This window comes from Delphinapterus leucas, chromosome 6, assembly GCF_059928025.1.
Source record: "Delphinapterus leucas isolate spDelLeu-1000000601 "Yukka" chromosome 6, BTC_Dleu_Yukka2, whole genome shotgun sequence".
Taxonomy (NCBI): domain Eukaryota; kingdom Metazoa; phylum Chordata; class Mammalia; order Artiodactyla; family Monodontidae; genus Delphinapterus; species Delphinapterus leucas.
In genome coordinates this window covers 104,050,828-104,068,647 of record NC_143134.1, presented here as the reverse complement: position 1 = coordinate 104,068,647, position 17,820 = coordinate 104,050,828, and the positions used below count along the sequence as shown (strand labels likewise).

Here is a 17,820-nt window from a genome sequence, read left to right as displayed (position 1 = left end):
TTTCTGTCTGCATATTGTCTCTGGAACTCACCCTAATCAAGCTTATGTCTCCACAAATTCACTGAAATTATTCTTGTAAAACCACCAGTCGTCTCCACGTGGCCAAATCCAGTTGTCAATCTTCATCCCTTGTCTCGCTTGAACTTTCAGCAGCATTTTCCACAACGAATCACTCCCTCTTTCTTTTCTTTCTTTTTTTTTTTTTTTGGCCACGCCGAACAGCATGTGGGATCTAACCTGTGACCCCTGCCGTGGAAGCGCAGAGTCCTAACCACTGGACTGCCAGGGAAGTCCCCCCCTCACTCCCTCTTTCTTGAAACGCTCTCTGCACCTGTCTTCAGCAGCTCTGCACTCTCCTGGTTTTCCTCCTTCCTTATTGGTTGTTTCTTCTCAGTCTCATTTACTGGCTTCTCCTCCTTCCAAATGCAAAATGTTGGAATACCCTGGAGATCAGCCTTTCCATCTCCTTTCTATCTACAGTCATTCCCTGGGTAATCTTCATCCAGTAGTATGGCTTAAGTACAATCTTCTGATTGCTTTCAAACTTAAGTCCCCAACCCTGAGCTCTCTTTGTGTTGGTCAGTCTCCTGAGATGGCTGCCACCCAATCCCTCTAGGCACATGCCACTCTTCTCATCAAAAGGTGGAGTCTGTGTTTCCTCCGCTCGCGTGTGCTGGCCCTGTGACAAGTTTTGACAAATAGGATATGGCAGAAGAGGTGTTATGTCATTTTGGACCTATCCTTTATGAAGCCTGACAACTTCTGATCTCGTCCTTTCTGGAGAAACCAGTCGCCACGTTAAGAAGTCTGACTCCCTGAGGTGCCAGATATGTGAATGAAGATACTCTGGACCTTCCCACGTAGCCCACTACTGAATGCAGCCAAGTGAGTGATCCCAGCTGATGCCACATAGAGCAGAACTGCACAGCTGAGCCAGTCAGTCAACCCACAGGATGATAAATAATAAATTGTTGCTGTTTTAAACTCCTAAATTTTGGGGTAGTTTATTTAGTATGCAGCAAAAGATAACTGAAATACCCTTGATCTCCAAACTCCCATATCCACCGTCAAACTGACATCTCCACTTGGAAGTCTAATAGGCAACCAAACTTAACATGTCCAGACTTGGACTCTTAATGCCTCACCTTCCCAGCATACTCTTCCCCTGGCATTCCCCGACTCAGTAAATGGCTATTTGCACAGCCATAAATTATAGGAGTTATTCTGGACTCCTTTCTCACACTCCTCTTTCAATCGTAGCAGCTCTAGCCTCAAAGTATATCCAGAATCCCATGAATTCTTACTACTTCCACTTCTAACATCTTGCTCCAAGCCACCATCATCATGTACCTAGACTTCTGCAACAGACTTCTAACTGGCTTTCCTCCTTCCACATTTGTCCCCTGTCCTTCATCTCACCCCACAGTTGAGAATTTCAACACAACAGCCAGAGTGATATTTTAAAAATGTAAGTAAGGCATCTGAAAAGATGCTCAGCATCACTAATCATTAGGGAAATGCAAATAAAAAACCACAAAGATGGCTGCTGTCAAAAAAAAAACCAAACGAATCAAAAAACAAATGTTGGTGAGAATGTGGAGAAATTGGAACCCTCGTGCACTGTTGGTAGGGATGTAAAATGGTGCAGCTGCTGTGGAAAACAGTATGTTGGTTCCTCAAAAAATTAAACAGAGTTATCCTTTGATCCAGTAATTCTGCTTCTGGGCATAAACCCAGAAGAAGTGAAAGCAGGGACTCAAACAGATATGTCTGCACCCATGTTCACAGTAGAATCATTCACAAAAGCCAAAAGGTGGAAACAACTTAAATATCCATCATCGGGCGAATACATAAACTATGGTATATACATACGACAGAATATTATTCAGCTTTAAAAGGGAATGAAACTCTGATACATGCTACAACACAGATGAACCCTGAAGCCATTATGCTAAGTGAAATAAGCCAGACACAGAAGGACAAATATGCCACTTATATGAGATGCCTAGAGTAGTCAAATTCATAGAAACAGAAAGTAGAATGGTGGTTTTACTCAGGGGCCGGGAGAAGGGGGAAATGAGTTATTATTTAATGGGTACTGAGTTACACTATGGGATGATGAAAAAGTTCTGGAAATGAACAGTCGTGATGGTTACACAACAATGTGAATGTACTTAACGCCACTGAACTGTAACATTTAAAAATGGTTAAAATGGTAAATTTTATGTACATTTTACCATAATAATTTTTTAATATAAGTTAAGATCATGTCTTTTCTCTAATGAGTTTCCATCTCACTAAGAATAAAAGCCAAAATCTTTACAATAGATTACAACTATACAAAATATTGTCAAATGAGTCTTTGTTGGAACAAAGAGAATTTAGCTGAAAACAGGCAATGTTTTTCCCCCCTTGAATCTTAATGTACTCTTTTCTCTTTCCCTCTTAGAGTTATTAAGCTTTTCTACTGAGAGGCTGTTGATCTACTGAAAACTGCCAGTGACCAAAATGACAATTGGAATTTGAGCCAAAGCATATATGCTTCCACCTCGTGCTAGAACTAACAGGTCTGAATGATAATGAACGTCAGCCCCTGGTCCCGAGAGATATTCTTATTCTTTGCAGCTTTGGTCAGACAAACCAGTCTGGTCCATCAGACAGAAAGCAGTTTGACCTGAGATGCCCAGCCCTTCCACTCTACCGGAAGGTGATGATGTTTTCTTAGCCCCTGCTGTCTGCCTCAATGTCAGGCGAAAGCAACTTTGAAGAGCGAGGGACCTCCGCCCGCTTTTCCCTCTGCCTGGCACGGTCTTCCCCCTTTTACCCGTGTAGCTTTGCTCCCTCGACAGTCTCAAGTCTTTACTTAAATGTCATCTTTTAAATGATGCCTTCTTGGACCACTGTATTCAAAATTTCATCTCCCTTTATCAGCAACCTTGCTTAATTTTTCTCTGGACACTTGGCACCCTCTAACATAGAATGTAACTGACTTTCTTATTTTGTTTATTGTCTGCCTTCTCCCACTAGAATATAAGGGCTGTAAGTGCAAATACTTTTGTGTGTGTGTGTGTGTGTGTGTGTGGTTTTCACTGATATATACCCCCAGTACTTAGGACAGTGCCTGGCACATTATAACAAGTGTCCAAACATTTTAATGAACAAATGAAATAAGTCTGACCATCTAAAGGGAAACCTGGCATCTTGGTCCTCAGCATGGACCCTCTCCCCAAATGAATGTACACACAGACATACACACAAAAAAACCTACGCCTATAATCTTAGGGGTTCCTAGACTCCCTGAAACCCAGCCACGGGTGCCAGGTTAAAACTCTTCGGTCAGAAGGAATTTAGCTGTACCTCTTTGGGTGCTTCTCCAGTGCAGTCTTTTGGAAATCTTCTCCATGCCACAGATGTTATGACTGTTGGGAGTCTCCCAGGAGATTCCAGAGCCTTGTAATATTGTAGCCAATACAGTGAGGCTGGCAGCCATAATTCTGTTAAGAAAACAGGAGTGTGTGCCAGTCCCTCATTATTCATTACCGAGCTATTAATTCAAGTTCTCTTAGGAAAACGTCCAACAGTGAAAAGACAGGCTCTGAGCAGCCGCAAGCTAAAGCACAGCCAGCCCCCTGTCCTGGTGTCCCGGGTTAGCCACTTCTTGGGGCAAATGCTGAGCTGCCCCCTTTGAACACACCTGGCTCCCTGGGGATGGGAGTTGCCCTGCAGGGGTGACAGTGACCGGATCCTGGTCCTGTTCAACGTTGCTAACTACCGAGGCTGCAGAATCCAAGAGGACTGGCTGCTCCTTAGAGGAGGAGCTCACATGTCCAGCATGCCGGGCAAGAACTGAAGGTTGAGTAAGACTTTCACAAAAGAAAGGGGTGATGGCAGAGGAGCGGGTGGAAGGAGAGGGCATCCTGGGCAGAGGGGAGGAGCAGGCCCAGTGCAGAGACGCGGGAGTGGGGTAACAGCACGAGCCAGCCTCCACGTGGAGGGTATGGAGCTTTATCAGAAGGGCTTTGGAGAGCCATGGATGGGGTAATGATAGAATAAGGTGTGCATTTAGTGAGATTTTCCCAGGAAGCAGTGGAGGATAGACTAGTAGAGGCAAGAAGACCACTCAGGTTGCTTTTACGTGATCCTGGGGCAAGTGGTATGGGCTGACCAAGCTGGTGGCAGCGAGCAGAATGGGAAGGGGAGAGATTCAAGGGTTATTAAGGCGGGTAGAATTATCCAATGATGGAAACACAATGGAGGATGAGAGAGGAATGGGGGGAGAGGGAGGATGGAGGTCATGGAAAATGTCAGGTTTCTGGCTTGGGCAACACGGTGGATACAAGCGCCATTACCTTAGGAAGAAATACGGGTGGGACCTGGGTCGAGGAGCCCTTCTCAGCTGCGGCTCCACTAGAGAAGTGAGCACTGCTGCCCTAAGGCCTCCACCGTCTGGAAGGAATGAGCGTCTCTCCCCTGATCTAGAATGGCACTAGTTCTCAGGAGAACTGAGAAAACAGGCACTCGGGTTGCATTCTGCAGTTCAGACAAAGAGCCCCGGTTGAAAAAGTTTTCGATAACGTAGGTCTGCTTATGCTCAGGCCATGGGAGGGGATGAAATCGCCCTGACAAAGTGTATAAAATTGAATCAGTATAAATGACAGAGTCAAGGGATGAGGCGCCTGAGAATCTAGAGACGCATCGAAAAAATCAGGAGACAGTGACACCTTAAGTCCTCATGGAAGCCAAGGAGAAGGTAACTTCAGACAGAAGAGGCTGGCCAAGCTGTTTCCCACAGGGGGTGGCTGCACCACTGGTGACGCTGGAGAGGATTCTTGGGGTACATGTGGGCAAACACTTTTAACTTTAGTAGTTATGTATTGTTATCTCTATGTACTGCAAGTAATCCAGCATTTATGTAGTAATATAAATAACCATAGCTAACAGTTAATATTTTTTGACAGTTACTAGGTACTGGCCATTGTTCTAAGTGCTGTATATGTATTAATATTCTTACTTAATCCTCACCACAATCCTACAAGCTAGATATTGTTATCCCCTTTTTAAAGATGAAGAAATTGAGGCACAGAGAGGTCAAATAACTTGCCCAAGGTCACAGAACTAGTAAGAGGCGGAACTGGAATTTGAACCTGAGGGGTTTGACTCCAGGAACCCTGCTTTAAAAAAAAGGATTTATTTCTGGCTTACTCAAGTAAAAGAGAAGGATCAATTTCAAGAAAATAGCAAATAAATAATAGAGCAAGTGGACTCAGCTATCACAAAATTGTTAAGGAGGGACATGAATGACTGACACTTGGGAAACAGTGCCCTGGCTGCATTGTTACATTGAGGAGAAATGCATGATAGTGAGCTGTACATAGTCTGCACATGTCCTGAGACTGCAGGACAAAAGGAAACATCTAGATAATGCTGTTCCCTGCCTATGGGGAGGTCCAGTTGCATCCTTTCAATTCTGGGCCATTATCCTAGGGACAGACAACAACAAACCACAAATATCGTATTAACTGTTATCTGTCAAAAATGTTATTTGTTATTGGTAGGCGTTAGATTCTTTAATAATGTCTTGAAAGATTCACTGGGTTCTTTAAATGACCAAACTCTTACACATTATCACCATACTTAAGTGTATTAGAAATGTGCTAAATTACTTCCATGACTGCATTTTGAACATTTCAACAGCTCAGTACATTGTAAATACTCCTGCAGGAATTTTGATTTCTCATCCTTATTTCTTTGGGATCCCATGAGTAATACAAGAAGCTTGTTTATTGCTGAAATATATCTTGCTTAATGTCTTTCATGTCTGTCCCTGGTGTCTTACCAGCAAAAATGGTAGTGAAAATGATCCTAAGCAGAGGAAGAAATCAAACAGGGAAACCGAAAGAAGAAACAGAAAAGGGAATGTACTGGGGAAGGAAGATGGGCTGCACACCTTCTGGGGCTCCAGTCCTAATCTGGGAGAGGGCAAGAAAAAGGAGATGGAACAGACTGAAACAAGCCAAAAGGTATTATTCCTGAGAGATGCCCTCAGGCACTGGGAAAGAATGTCTTGACACCTAAGGGAGAGTGGGCAGGCACCAGGCCATTGACGCCTCTAGCTCTGTCTACCCTACCTAATACACCCTTGCTGGTCCTTGCCTGCAGGTTCTCTCATTCTTTCAAGGTTTCAGTAGCACGTAGTTTCCAGAGCAATGCCATGAGGAGTATTTGTCCTCAGGCCTAGAAGGCCATGTGCTACCCCAGGCCTTTTGGGGCCCTGGCTCAGTGTGCCCATCTTGGGTACTTTCAGCATGATGGATCACATCTCAATCTGTATGTTACAACTAAGGCTGCTGGGATCAACCATATTTCCACAGATCTACTCTCTGTATTAAAGGGAGAGACAAAATGTGTTGCTATCTAGTAGATGCAAACCAGGCCATGTTAACAATTAAAATTTCACTGGTTCTTGCCATTACTGTTACAACTCACCATTCTTGCCTGAAAATGTTCCTTGGGTATTATCTAGAGGGCCTTACTTGTATGTGTCAGCATCGTTACTCTCACCTCTCCTCAGGTCCTTCCTTTCAGCTTGAAGATTCTGTGATTCTAAAAGATTGGTAAGGAGGGTTGTGGAGTCTCTAGTACAAGAGCTTTTTGTGTGTTTATTTTAAAGTCTGCCTTATAGAAAATTTCAAACATCTACAAAAAAAGAGAGAAGAGTATAATGAATTCTCATGTACCCACTGATCTGCTTTAACAATTTATATACCATCTACACCTCCATCTTCTCTACCCCTCTGGATTATTTTGAAGAAGATTCTTAAATATTTTAGCATAGATCTCAAAAAGACAACTAATTCTTTAAAAATCTAGTGCAGGAGTTTTTAAACTTGGGTTTATGTATGTAATGTTGCATGCAAATACACATCTTCTTGAGAAAATGACCTACAGCTCTCATCATTTTTTAACTGGTTCAGGAGTCTAAGATTTTAAAAATCATTGCTCTAAGCAAAACAATGAGAAGAGATTAAATTTGCCTTAGGGTCAATATTTGTGAATGAAACCTCTCATCTTTTCACCATTACCACCATTACACTCATTCTTAAGTATTTTTCAGAAACTTGTTTCCTAGGAATGATTTTAGCTGTTGTATATATAGAACAGTAAATTTCAACTTTAAAAGGCTTTAGGATTAAATGCACTCTCCAAAAGCCATAAATACTAATTTAAAGAGCAAAAAAACATTAGAGGCATGTATACAATGGTCAATATACAGTCACCATGAGAGCTTTCCAAATGGGCCCTCAGCCTGCCAAGTGAAGAAATCTACATCAGAGAACCAGAGGGAGAGTCAGTCAGAACTGATTTCACCAGAAGCATTAGCTCAGAGGCAGAGAATACAGGCACAGAACTGCTCAAAATGTCCCTACGTTTTGCAAAATACAAAGGACAACAACATACTTCCAGGAATGTGATGCTAAAATAAAAAAATTCAGAAACCATACATACTGCTGATTAAGTTAAAATTACTCAGTTATTTTAATAAAACAGACATAAAATATACATTAACATTTTCTTTATTTTCAAAAATCTGGGTTAAACAGGCAAGCTGCATGTACATAAACCAAACCAAACAACACACCAACAACTTAAAAAAAACAAAACAAAAAAACCCCAGAACCTTGCAAATTGTTAAGACTACTGGACTATCAACTAGAGGGCTGGACTAAATGAACAAGAAACCCTGACGCTCTATGACAGAAAACTGATGCCACACGTGCTTTCCCACTCGGGTGATCCCACGTGCACATACATGTGTGTACATGTGCAGGCATCACTGGAGGAAGAAAGAAAAAGTTGAAAATGGTACAATAAAATAATTCAAGTTACTGACCATTTCCTGTGTCCTTCAGAGTGATGTTTCCAGTGTTAAGAAATTATGGATGCCTCCTCTACATTAAAAAAAAAATCCAGAACACTGAAAACACCAGAACACAGTTTTACTGCTATCTTTTGGAACGTACGGCTACACAGAAAATATTAAAAATTTCAATAAAAGCAACGTGTTTCTTGTCTAAGTAGTTAAAGTGAACAGACTTTTGTTAGTCACAGCCAAGCAGGAGGAGACCCTGGGAAAGGTTATAATTGGAGCTTATCCAGAAGAGGCTCCTACCATCTGCAAGAGGTTTGCTATGCTTCAGAAGGAAAAAACGAAGCAAACGCAAAGCAACCCATTCACTTTTGCATTTCTAAATTTAAAGTAAACATGCTGGTGTTGCTGAAATTTTAATTTCCAGTTTAAATTGTCATGACCACTTGGGGCACAGACAAAACCTTTATATGACCAGGAAGGAACTGAGCAAGGCCAATGACACTCAGTGTTCCTGTGTGTTTTCAAGTCTGTTCAGTGAAAGCAAATGAAAACCAAAAGAAAGCAACCCAGCTTTAGTTCTAACACTGATAACTGTAGACCCTGGAAGGAAGTAATTTAGTGGGTTTTTTGTGTTTTTGTTTGTTTGTTTTTACTGCTTTTATTCCCTTACTATCTGAATTTAAACACAGTTCCATAAAACTTCAAGTACAGCTAAGGAAAGCACCTCACTGCCCCCAGCCTGCTGTTGAAACTGAACTTTTCTGGCATTTGTATTCTAAAACAAGTTTCATTTCTCCTGATCTCTTGTTAAAACACAGATTTTATCTTCTGTAATTTTCTAATTTTGCACCTGTTGTTAGTTCCGAGTTTGGGAAGAGTGGAGAAGCACACAGGATGGCCTCCACAAGCTCTGGTCTAGGCTATCAGACACCAGGACGAATGTGGGGACCCCTTGCCTTTTCTCACTTGGAAGCAAGGGACTCTTTCAGGATAGTGTTTTAAATGGTAGTGGGGAAAACAGCAATTTAAATTTTATTTGTAGAAAAAAGTATCTGAATTTTCTATTTTTCCTATGATGATCATGCATCACTTCAGTAATAAAAATAAAGAAACACAATGCTGTGAGGTGGCAATTGTTTTTAGGTACATTTTCTTGTATTAGTTCAGCCCATTTTAAGTGAGGACTTTGGGCATTTTGGGAGATTTTTGTCTTCTCGCCATATTATCTATTTAAAAGCATACATCTTTCTTCCAGTGGGTAATGATCTGACACCCCACAGTCCCTTGAAATTATGATATATTCAACAACAACAAAATTTAACCAAGCTTTGTAGGTTGCAGTATAATTTATCTTTTTAAGAATAGTACATAGATGGTTTATTTCAATGCTTGTCATAACTAAAAATATTTTCCATATCTTTACACATAAAATGTGTATCAAATACCAAAGTCACAACTTTTCCCCTCAGAATTCCCTATCGTTTCCTGGCACTTGGTGCTATAGAGTAGAAGTCTGGAGCCAGAATGTTCTTTTGTTTTCTGATAGGCAACTTATTACTGTCTGACTGAATGCCTACAGGATTTTTCATTCTTTATCCTTGGTAGTTTAAAATTTTGCCAGGAGGTGATTAGGTACAAGTCTCTTTCACCTGTTTTTTTGGCCTGGAATGCAGTGAGACCTTTCAATCTAAATACACAGATTTTCGTTTTGTTCAGGAAAGATTTCATTTTTATAGTCTAATGATATTTTTCTTAATATACTCCTTCCATCAGGAAAGCAAATGTCAGTAATGTTAGCTAATGTTCTGTCTTCCAAATCCATTATCTTTCCCCTATTTTCATCTCGTGTTTCTTTTGAAAGAATGATAGGAAGAAAATCTCGTTTGTCCTTCACACTGATATATATATATATATTTTTTTGGCCACATCCCGCAGCATGCGGGATTACTTCCCTGACCAGGGATCGAACCGGTGCCCCCTGAAGTGGAAGCGCGGAGTCTTAACCACTGGACCGCCAGGGAAGTCCCACACTGAGTTTTTTATAAGCATCTGTATTATTCTTTTCTACTTCCAATGTGGATTTTAATCTGCTATTGTGTTTTTAGCTTCCTTGAAATCCTTCTTTCTAGTTTATCTTCTTTTTCATTTTATTCCGTTGCCTTTTTCTCTTAATCCATTCCCATTTTAAGATAACATACTATTGCTGCATAGAAGCAATTCTTCTGTTCCTTCAATTATGACAAAGAGAATCCTAAAATTTTCTTGTTTCTTGCAGTAGACTACTTTCAACTGTTCTGGAAGTTGTTCATTTTCCTTCATTCAGTCACATTTTTTTTTTTTAATGCCTCATTTGTTTTCTCTATACTCATCCTTAAATGGTCCTTTCTCCTCAAACCCAGTATTTGCCTTTCATTTTTCTATCTGTCCACTTGAGTGTTTGTCAAATCCCTTTTTTGGATGCACAGGTTGAGGGTAAGAAGGTGTACATATTTCCATGTCCAGTTTCTAGTTTAACACTTTTCTATTGAAGTGGCATCCTTTTCCTTTCTATTGTCTGGTTTTCTGGATCTCTGATCCAACACCATACATGAAAAATCACAATATTTGCATTTTCTGCTACTTGCTTATTTATTGTTTTTGTCCTCACCTAAAGGGCGTTTTTCTCAGAATGCACTATGCCTCCAACAGATCCTCTCTGCTTGCTGCTCACATTTTAGCCCTAGAACTTGGAGCTGGACTGAATGAAGAGGAGGTGGGTGGGGAGATGGGAGAGAGGATGGGATAGAGAAGCTTTTCACTTTATAGTGTGGCATCTGGTTAAGAGAAAGGATAAGCCAGTTATTTTTCTGGCACCAGAGCTCTGAGTAAGGAGACTGACATGGTTAATGAGAACAAGTATTAAATATCTTTCAGATTTTCTATTTCACAGAACCTGTTTCATGAAGCAAAGCGAAAGAAAACAGTGAGCTACAGCCTGAAAGGTTTTGTCTCACTTTACTTCCAAATGCCTTGTAAATTGTATTGATTCCTTCTAGATTCTAGAATTGAGAGGTGGCCTTCTTCTGGGTCTATATGAGTGTTTTTCTTGGAAGGCAGGAAGTCAATGGGGCCTTCTGCCAGACAGCTCCATTAATTAATTTTTTTAAATCCAAATCTTCCAGCTATGGTATGGAGGACAGATTCTGGATTAATTTTCTAGTCCTGAATCTACTACTTATTGTCTTGCTGACCTTGGATGGGCCCTTTAATATCTCTGGGCTTCGATTTTCTTATTGGTAAAATGGGGGATTTTGATTAGGCTGTCTCAGAGTTACCTATAACCTTTTATTTTTTAAGCCTCAAAACAAAAAAATCCCCATGCCCTGATAAAGGAAAGAATAGAAAACAAATGACTAAATAAGTATATTTTGCTATGAGGTTGCTTTAGCCTAAAGATTATAAAAATCCTCTGACATCAAAATTAAAAAGTGAAAGCAAAAACCCTGAGCATGTAATTGTGATGTAGGCTAGGAAGTCCTTTACATTTTAAGCAATGATACCCATTCAAAACAGGTGCAGTTTGTAAACGACTTGACTTTTATTAGAATAAACTGGCATGAACATCTGCCCTTTAAGGTAGACAACAGATAATATGAGTTATTTATTGGATAAACACAGAAGGTTCTCAGTAGGCAGAAAATGTTATACTTATCATAGAAAACCACCAGGCTTTCCAGGAACTATTGAATTATACCAATATATTGAATTAGTAAGAGAGTACATATAAGGTATGACACAGTATGGTTTGAGAAATGAAATATTTCCCAAACAAATAGAAACTGTTTAATTTTTTAAAAGCTCTGTGATAAATGGACCTCTTTGGGCCTGAAGAAGGCAGTTTAGTTTAATGCATTGAGCACTGTATTTGGAGTCAGAAGACCTGGGTTCAAACTTAGGTTCTCCAACTTATTAGCTCTGTGAGACTTTGGGAAATTTACTTAACTTCTCTGAGCCTTGGTTTCTCAGTAAGTAAAATGGGAATAATTAGACCTACCTTGCAGAGCTGTTGTGAGAATTAAATGAGAATACGAGGAAGCTGTGCGAAAGCACTTACCACAGTTAGTGTTAGTCAAATCTGAATCTTCCAGAAACTTATTTGAACAAATCAGTAAAAATAACTACAGTTAAATGTAAATTAATTAAATCAATTATTCTGACCATAAAATATTTAGGAGCCCATTCTCAGTGGGGGAGAGGGATCTATCTAATTGCTTTTAATAGTAATGGAAGCAATATGCGTCTACATATAATCCAGTGATTTTTCTTTTTGGTCTTAATAAGTATTTCCTGAAATTATTAATTTCCATATGAACTGCATTAGATAAACAATAAAGCACTTTAATTGAGCATAAAAATCTGATTCTGATGAACAATTAAAACACAGGGAACCTCTCTGGATTTCTTGGGCTATAAAGAGCTAGAAGTACTCAAAATCATCATCAAAATAGGCAAACTTTGCCAGAAGGATGGGCAGCCTCCCTCAAAGGAGTTTTGGGAAATCCTATGATGTCAGGATACATGGATACAGAACACATAGGAACTTCCAGAGATAAGCTAGTTTTTCATTCCCCACAGCCTCCTCTTCTCTCAGAAAGGGAGTTCAGCCTTAGGTCATCACCAACCTCTCCCTTCACTCCTGTTTTTGCTTAGGTGATAATTTATATGGAAAAACACAACAAAGATTTTTACCTAAGAACTTTGCCTAAACAACTGAATGTTTTTCTCCTAAAACAGAGCATTAAAAATTCACCCCAAAAGTAAAAGCATTTAAAGATATACGTGAATTTGAAACTTTTAATGCATTCTTCGGTACAGGGCTGTTTGTTAACAGTTTCTCAATATGTATGGGTCCTAACTTAGACTAAATTGGAGCGCCTGAGGGAAAATGAGGTAACTCTTCTTTGAGATCTTCATCGTTTGCATTTCTTGCTGCCTAAAGTTAACTGGTTACTAGCTCAAGAACCCACTGTTAGCAATCCAGATTTCAACAAAAGCAACAAAGTGATGCTTGTTTGATAAGAGTAATATTTAAACATAAATATTTGTTTATTTAAATGGTAACAATGTGGTTAGTGTTAGCCTAACCTGAGAAAAATAACATTCTGCTGCCTATAGAGATAGCAAAGTAATTTAAAGAGCTGTCAAACTTAAAATTTCAAGAAAATTGTTATTCCTAAAGCAAGCGTTCCAATATAGCGAGAAGCACTCACTTAGGAGATTCAGTATATGATCTTGAGGAATTAGGAATTTTGCCTCCTAGTTTTGCCACTTCCTAACTACATGGCCTTGAGGAACTGCCGAAATGTAACATTATTCACTTTGGAGATGATCTTTTCCGATGATCTCCTTTCACAGCTGAGGAAAGTGAGACCAGCATTTACCAAGTGAGTAGAGAAGGCGCTGCCAGCCTGGTAATCTTCCTTCTATAGCCAGAGGCTTCCGCTTCTACAGGAGGATTACTTTGTCTAGATCTTCTCCACAGCTGTCTATGAACATGCTGATAGGGTGGGTATAGTGCGATGCTTTTAATGAGGTTGAATTAAAATAAAAATCAAAGTAACAGAGTTTCGCATGTCTATAAACATTTATCAGTCAGGGCAGATTAATACAGCGTATAATCCAAGGAAAGCCGGGAAATGCCACATGACTGAGGAGACCATCTCTTTCACAGCTTTGGTTAGGTTTTCCCATAATACTTCTCTTTGCAAACACACTAAACCATGGGAAAACTTTCTCCTAACGCCTCTCAGGGCTTCTCTATACTTTAATTGTTTTTGCTTATATCTGAGGTATCAGGGCTTGGAGGTGCTGGAGGTAGAATTTATGGGTATAAATGTGACCACATTATCAGGTTTGCTTTCCTCTTCAAGTTTAACAGTTTAAAGGAGAGATAACCTCCATAATGGAAGGAATAAGTGGTATAGTGCAGATTAGGTGAATAATATTATTACTCTTACCAAAGGTTGTAACTAAAATAACTAAGATTTATTGCATAAATAATACTATGTGCCTGGTGCTGTGCTAAAGCCTTTATACTTCATTGAATCATACCCTTCAAGCTGATGCCCCCATCATCTCTGCTGGAATAAACTTCCAAGGGGAGACTGGCTAAATTCTGGGGAGGAGGTACCAGGCGAGCGGGGCTTCCTTTAGAGCAGGTACAGAAGGTGCTGGGGGCAAGAGCTCACCCAAAGGACTCCCTGGGTCGTCCCATAACACCTACAGCACCACCATTCCTGAGGCAGAGCCACGGCCACTTGAGCCTCGGTGAATGTGCAAGTTCCCGGTATTCATTCCCGCTTTTGAATACAAAAAACACTAAAGGTAAGTAGAGAAAAAACTCTTAACCTCCCTCTTTCTTCTCTTGGGAATCTCCTTTCTCCTGGCTTAGGCCAAGAGTAGAAAACCCTGCAGTCCCCAGAGGGTATGGTTTACGGCTGGCCGAAAAGACAGAACAACTGCCTTAGCTCTGAAGCCCAACAAGAACTAGCTACTCTGCCCCCCTTCAGATCCTCTGAGCATGGACACAGCCATATAGATGGATAGGTGCTTCACCATATTAGCAGGTTTACTAGGTGTTATCACATATAAACTTAAAGTGTGTGTGCACATACACACATACAAATCTACACACAAATATATAATAGACAAAGTACCTATACAGTGGGTGGCACGGGAGGCATGCAATGAATGGCATTTAGGATGCTGAGATACGATTATTTCCTTCCATCAGGTATCACTGGAGATTCTACCTCCTGACTTTGATTATAATCATTCACTTCAGAACTCTGAGGGTTGAAAGTCCATCAAATAGGTGATAAGCGACAAACCTGAGGCAGAGATTGTTATTCAGCTGATAAAAAGCCACTATCAACAGAAAGATTACAGCCTCTGGATCAGTTATTGCTACTTTTGGAAATGTTAAAATCTGAAAAGATCCCAGTGATATCTAATGGCAATTTCTTCTTGAATCGATTTAAAATAAAAATGGAGGTTTTATTAATTAAGCTGCAGGCCCTGCCCAGTAGTTCACATAGGTTATATTTCTGTTTAAGTGCAGTACTGACAAGAAAAACAACCATGTGCTTTCCTCAAACAAGATTTCCTTTGGGTGTTCACCCACTAAAGGAAACTGTACCTCGTGTTTTGTGTCTCTTTTAATCAAAACCTTAAAATCCCTATAGGAAACTACAACAGAACACTGTGCAATATCCAGTCATAACGCTGCTTATTAAATATTACCTGTTATTTATATACAGATGGAGACATACCAAAGTTAATCTATGTTCAGGAAAGATCAACTAGTAAACGAAATAAATGTGCAGGAACTAAAAAGGGAACAACATTAAACCTTAAGGCAGCATTGGTTGAGTCTTCTCTGGTAAAGGAAGTATTATATATTTCAATGACCAGTGAATGATTTTTTAAAACAATTAAAATAAATACTAAAATAATGTTTTGAGAAAGAAATAGGGCTGATTTTAGGACTCCTACAAAATGAATGTATACTAGACTTTCAACTGTGGACTGGAAAACATACACAGGAACAAAATGGTATGAAGTTGTAGCAGTCTTTCCTCAAATACAAAATAAAGATTCCCTAGAAATTATTATTATTATTAATTAGTCCTCTTTGGGCTCCTTTTTCACTTATTCAGAGCAGTTATTATAACATTCTGTTAATGTTTGAATGACAAGTGGTCAGGTTTAATCTCACCTGAGTGAAATGATTTCAAACTGCACTGATAACCTATCATCATGGTCTGATTTTTCAACTCTGTGCTTGTTGCTGGGTTTGCTTACCTGGTAGGTTGCCTACATCCTCGTGTCCCAAGCATTGGTGCCAACCTAAAATGATGAGATCTCTTGTGGCTGAAAGAGTCATACTTTGACAAAAATATTTCAAAACTCTTTAATAAACATGTTTTGGAATTTGTTTTCTTTGCAGCTTGCTCTGTTGGATTTTCCTGGTTACGCCTGAAAATTACTTTCAGTTGTTTTACAGTCCAGGGCTATATGCTGGAACAACTGTATGACACAAGGAACAGAAGAAAAAAAAAAAACCTCGAAAAAAATGTTCAAACGAAAATAGCTTTCACATGACGCTGAGAAAGAAAACGTAGGCACTTCTGCTTCAGGAGGTTTTTCACGTTTTGATCGCAGACCGCTTTTCCAAGACACTTTCTCTACTACTAGAAATTCCCTCATGGTACAAACTATCTAGTTCATTGGAAACCTTGTTCTCACAAGCACCGTTTGGTGCATTAATCTTTTCTCATAAAACTGTCTCCACTGATGCAGAGGTCAAGTCCTCCCAGGGCTGAGAGCAGTCCCCACTTTCCTACCAGCATGACTGAGCGTAGCTCCACGACCTTCCATCAACCAAGGCTGCTTGCTCTGCAGGACCAAGTTATCCATCAACAAAACATAAGGAGGAGTGCCAGGTGCCATTTTTCTCCTGGAAATAGTTAACATGTCTGCCTCTCCCTTCCTAGTTCCTCACTGTGAGTGTAATTCCACAAAGTGTTTATAACATTCTAAAGCTACTAGGCTACTGGGATTTTTTTTTAATGACTACTTAAACGGTTTTCTTCCCCACTCCCTTTTATTTTTTTGAGAAAATCTGTGCTAAAAAGGCACTAGATAAAATGAACTTCCTCACTCTTGTGTACGTAGTAATTTATACAGTGCATTAGACTCTATAATTTAACAAAGGTGACACACATCTGGATAAAACATCCTAAATATTCATCTACTTTCAGTTAAAAAAACAAACGCACAGTCAAAGAAATAGGAAGTCCCACTGACAGGGACCAGCCTGACCATGAAATCACGGTCATCCCTGCCACCTCAGAACTCTGGCCTTGGCTGCGGGTGGAGCGCCCGCCTGCCAGGGTGTGTTGGGTGGTGGCCTGGACCCAGGGGAGACTCACTGGCAGCAGCTGTGGGAGCCAAGCCTCCTGGAGACCTGAGTAAATGAGACGAAGGTGAAGTTCTCACAGTTTTCCAGCTTGACCTTCTTGGCTAAGTTCGGGACAATTCCCCGAAGAGACCTCAGTCCCATCCTCTGTTCCTCGTACCACACGCTGCCCATGTCTGTGGCCTCCTTCCTGGCGGTAAGGTAGAAAGGGGACTTGGCCTCCATCTGGGTGGGTGGTCGGTGGATGTACATGTACTTGTAGAGGAGGCAGTAAGGGCACTGTTTGTGTCCCCTGGAATGCTCGTGGTAGATCTTCCCGTGGCACACTCGAGTGGAACCACTCCGACTCTCCCGCTTGACACTGTCTGTCCGGGCAAAATAGGGCTGGTTCTGTGGGTCTTTGAGCAGCTCGATGTCACCATACATCAGATCAGCATGCTCCTGCAGCGTCCGCATATTCAGGTATTGGCTGTTGTACTTGACCACGGTGGACAGAAGGGTGATGGGGCTGTCATCCCCCAGACACCCTGCCTGCCACATCTCCTCCTCATCAGAGAGGGAGAAGTAGACGATGTTGCGAGAACGGGCACCTGACATCCCTGCCTTACTCAACACCCACAGCTTCTCCTTGAGCTTCTTGGTGGAGGAGCTGAAGGTGCTGCTGGTGATGGAGAAGCCCACGCCCGCATTCTTCAGGATGCGGTCCAGGCCTCGGCGGATGGCGTGCAGCGACGTGGCCAGGAAGTCTGAGCCGTCGCTCTTCTTAACGGTGACATAAAAGTTCTCGAGCAGCTCGTTCAGCTTCACTGCAGGGATCTCAAATGAGACAAACACTGGGGTTACACATTTGCGGACACCCAAGTAGCCAGACCCCTCCTTCCTTCTCCTGATCCTCACTAGGGGCTGTATTTTGGATAGCCCTCTAGAGGGCTGCCTTCTTAGCATGATACAGTGGAAAAAACAGTGAATTTCACGCTGGAAGGTTCCACAC

General features: G+C 40.9%; 1 protein-coding gene across 2 annotated transcripts in view; it reads right to left on the bottom strand.

Annotated features, from left to right (window-relative positions):
• Window positions 1-7,294: 7,294 nt before the first annotated feature.
• The window catches only part of KIAA1958 (KIAA1958 ortholog), a 180,725-nt gene continuing 170,199 nt past the window's right edge, over window positions 7,295-17,820 (bottom strand). For both annotated transcript variants that reach the window (XM_022579022.2, XM_022579021.2), the window contains one exon: window positions 7,295-17,645. In XM_022579022.2, the coding sequence (XP_022434730.1) occupies window positions 16,839-17,645 (807 nt within the window). In that variant the 3' untranslated portion in view covers window positions 7,295-16,838. The remainder of the gene's footprint in view (window positions 17,646-17,820) is intronic.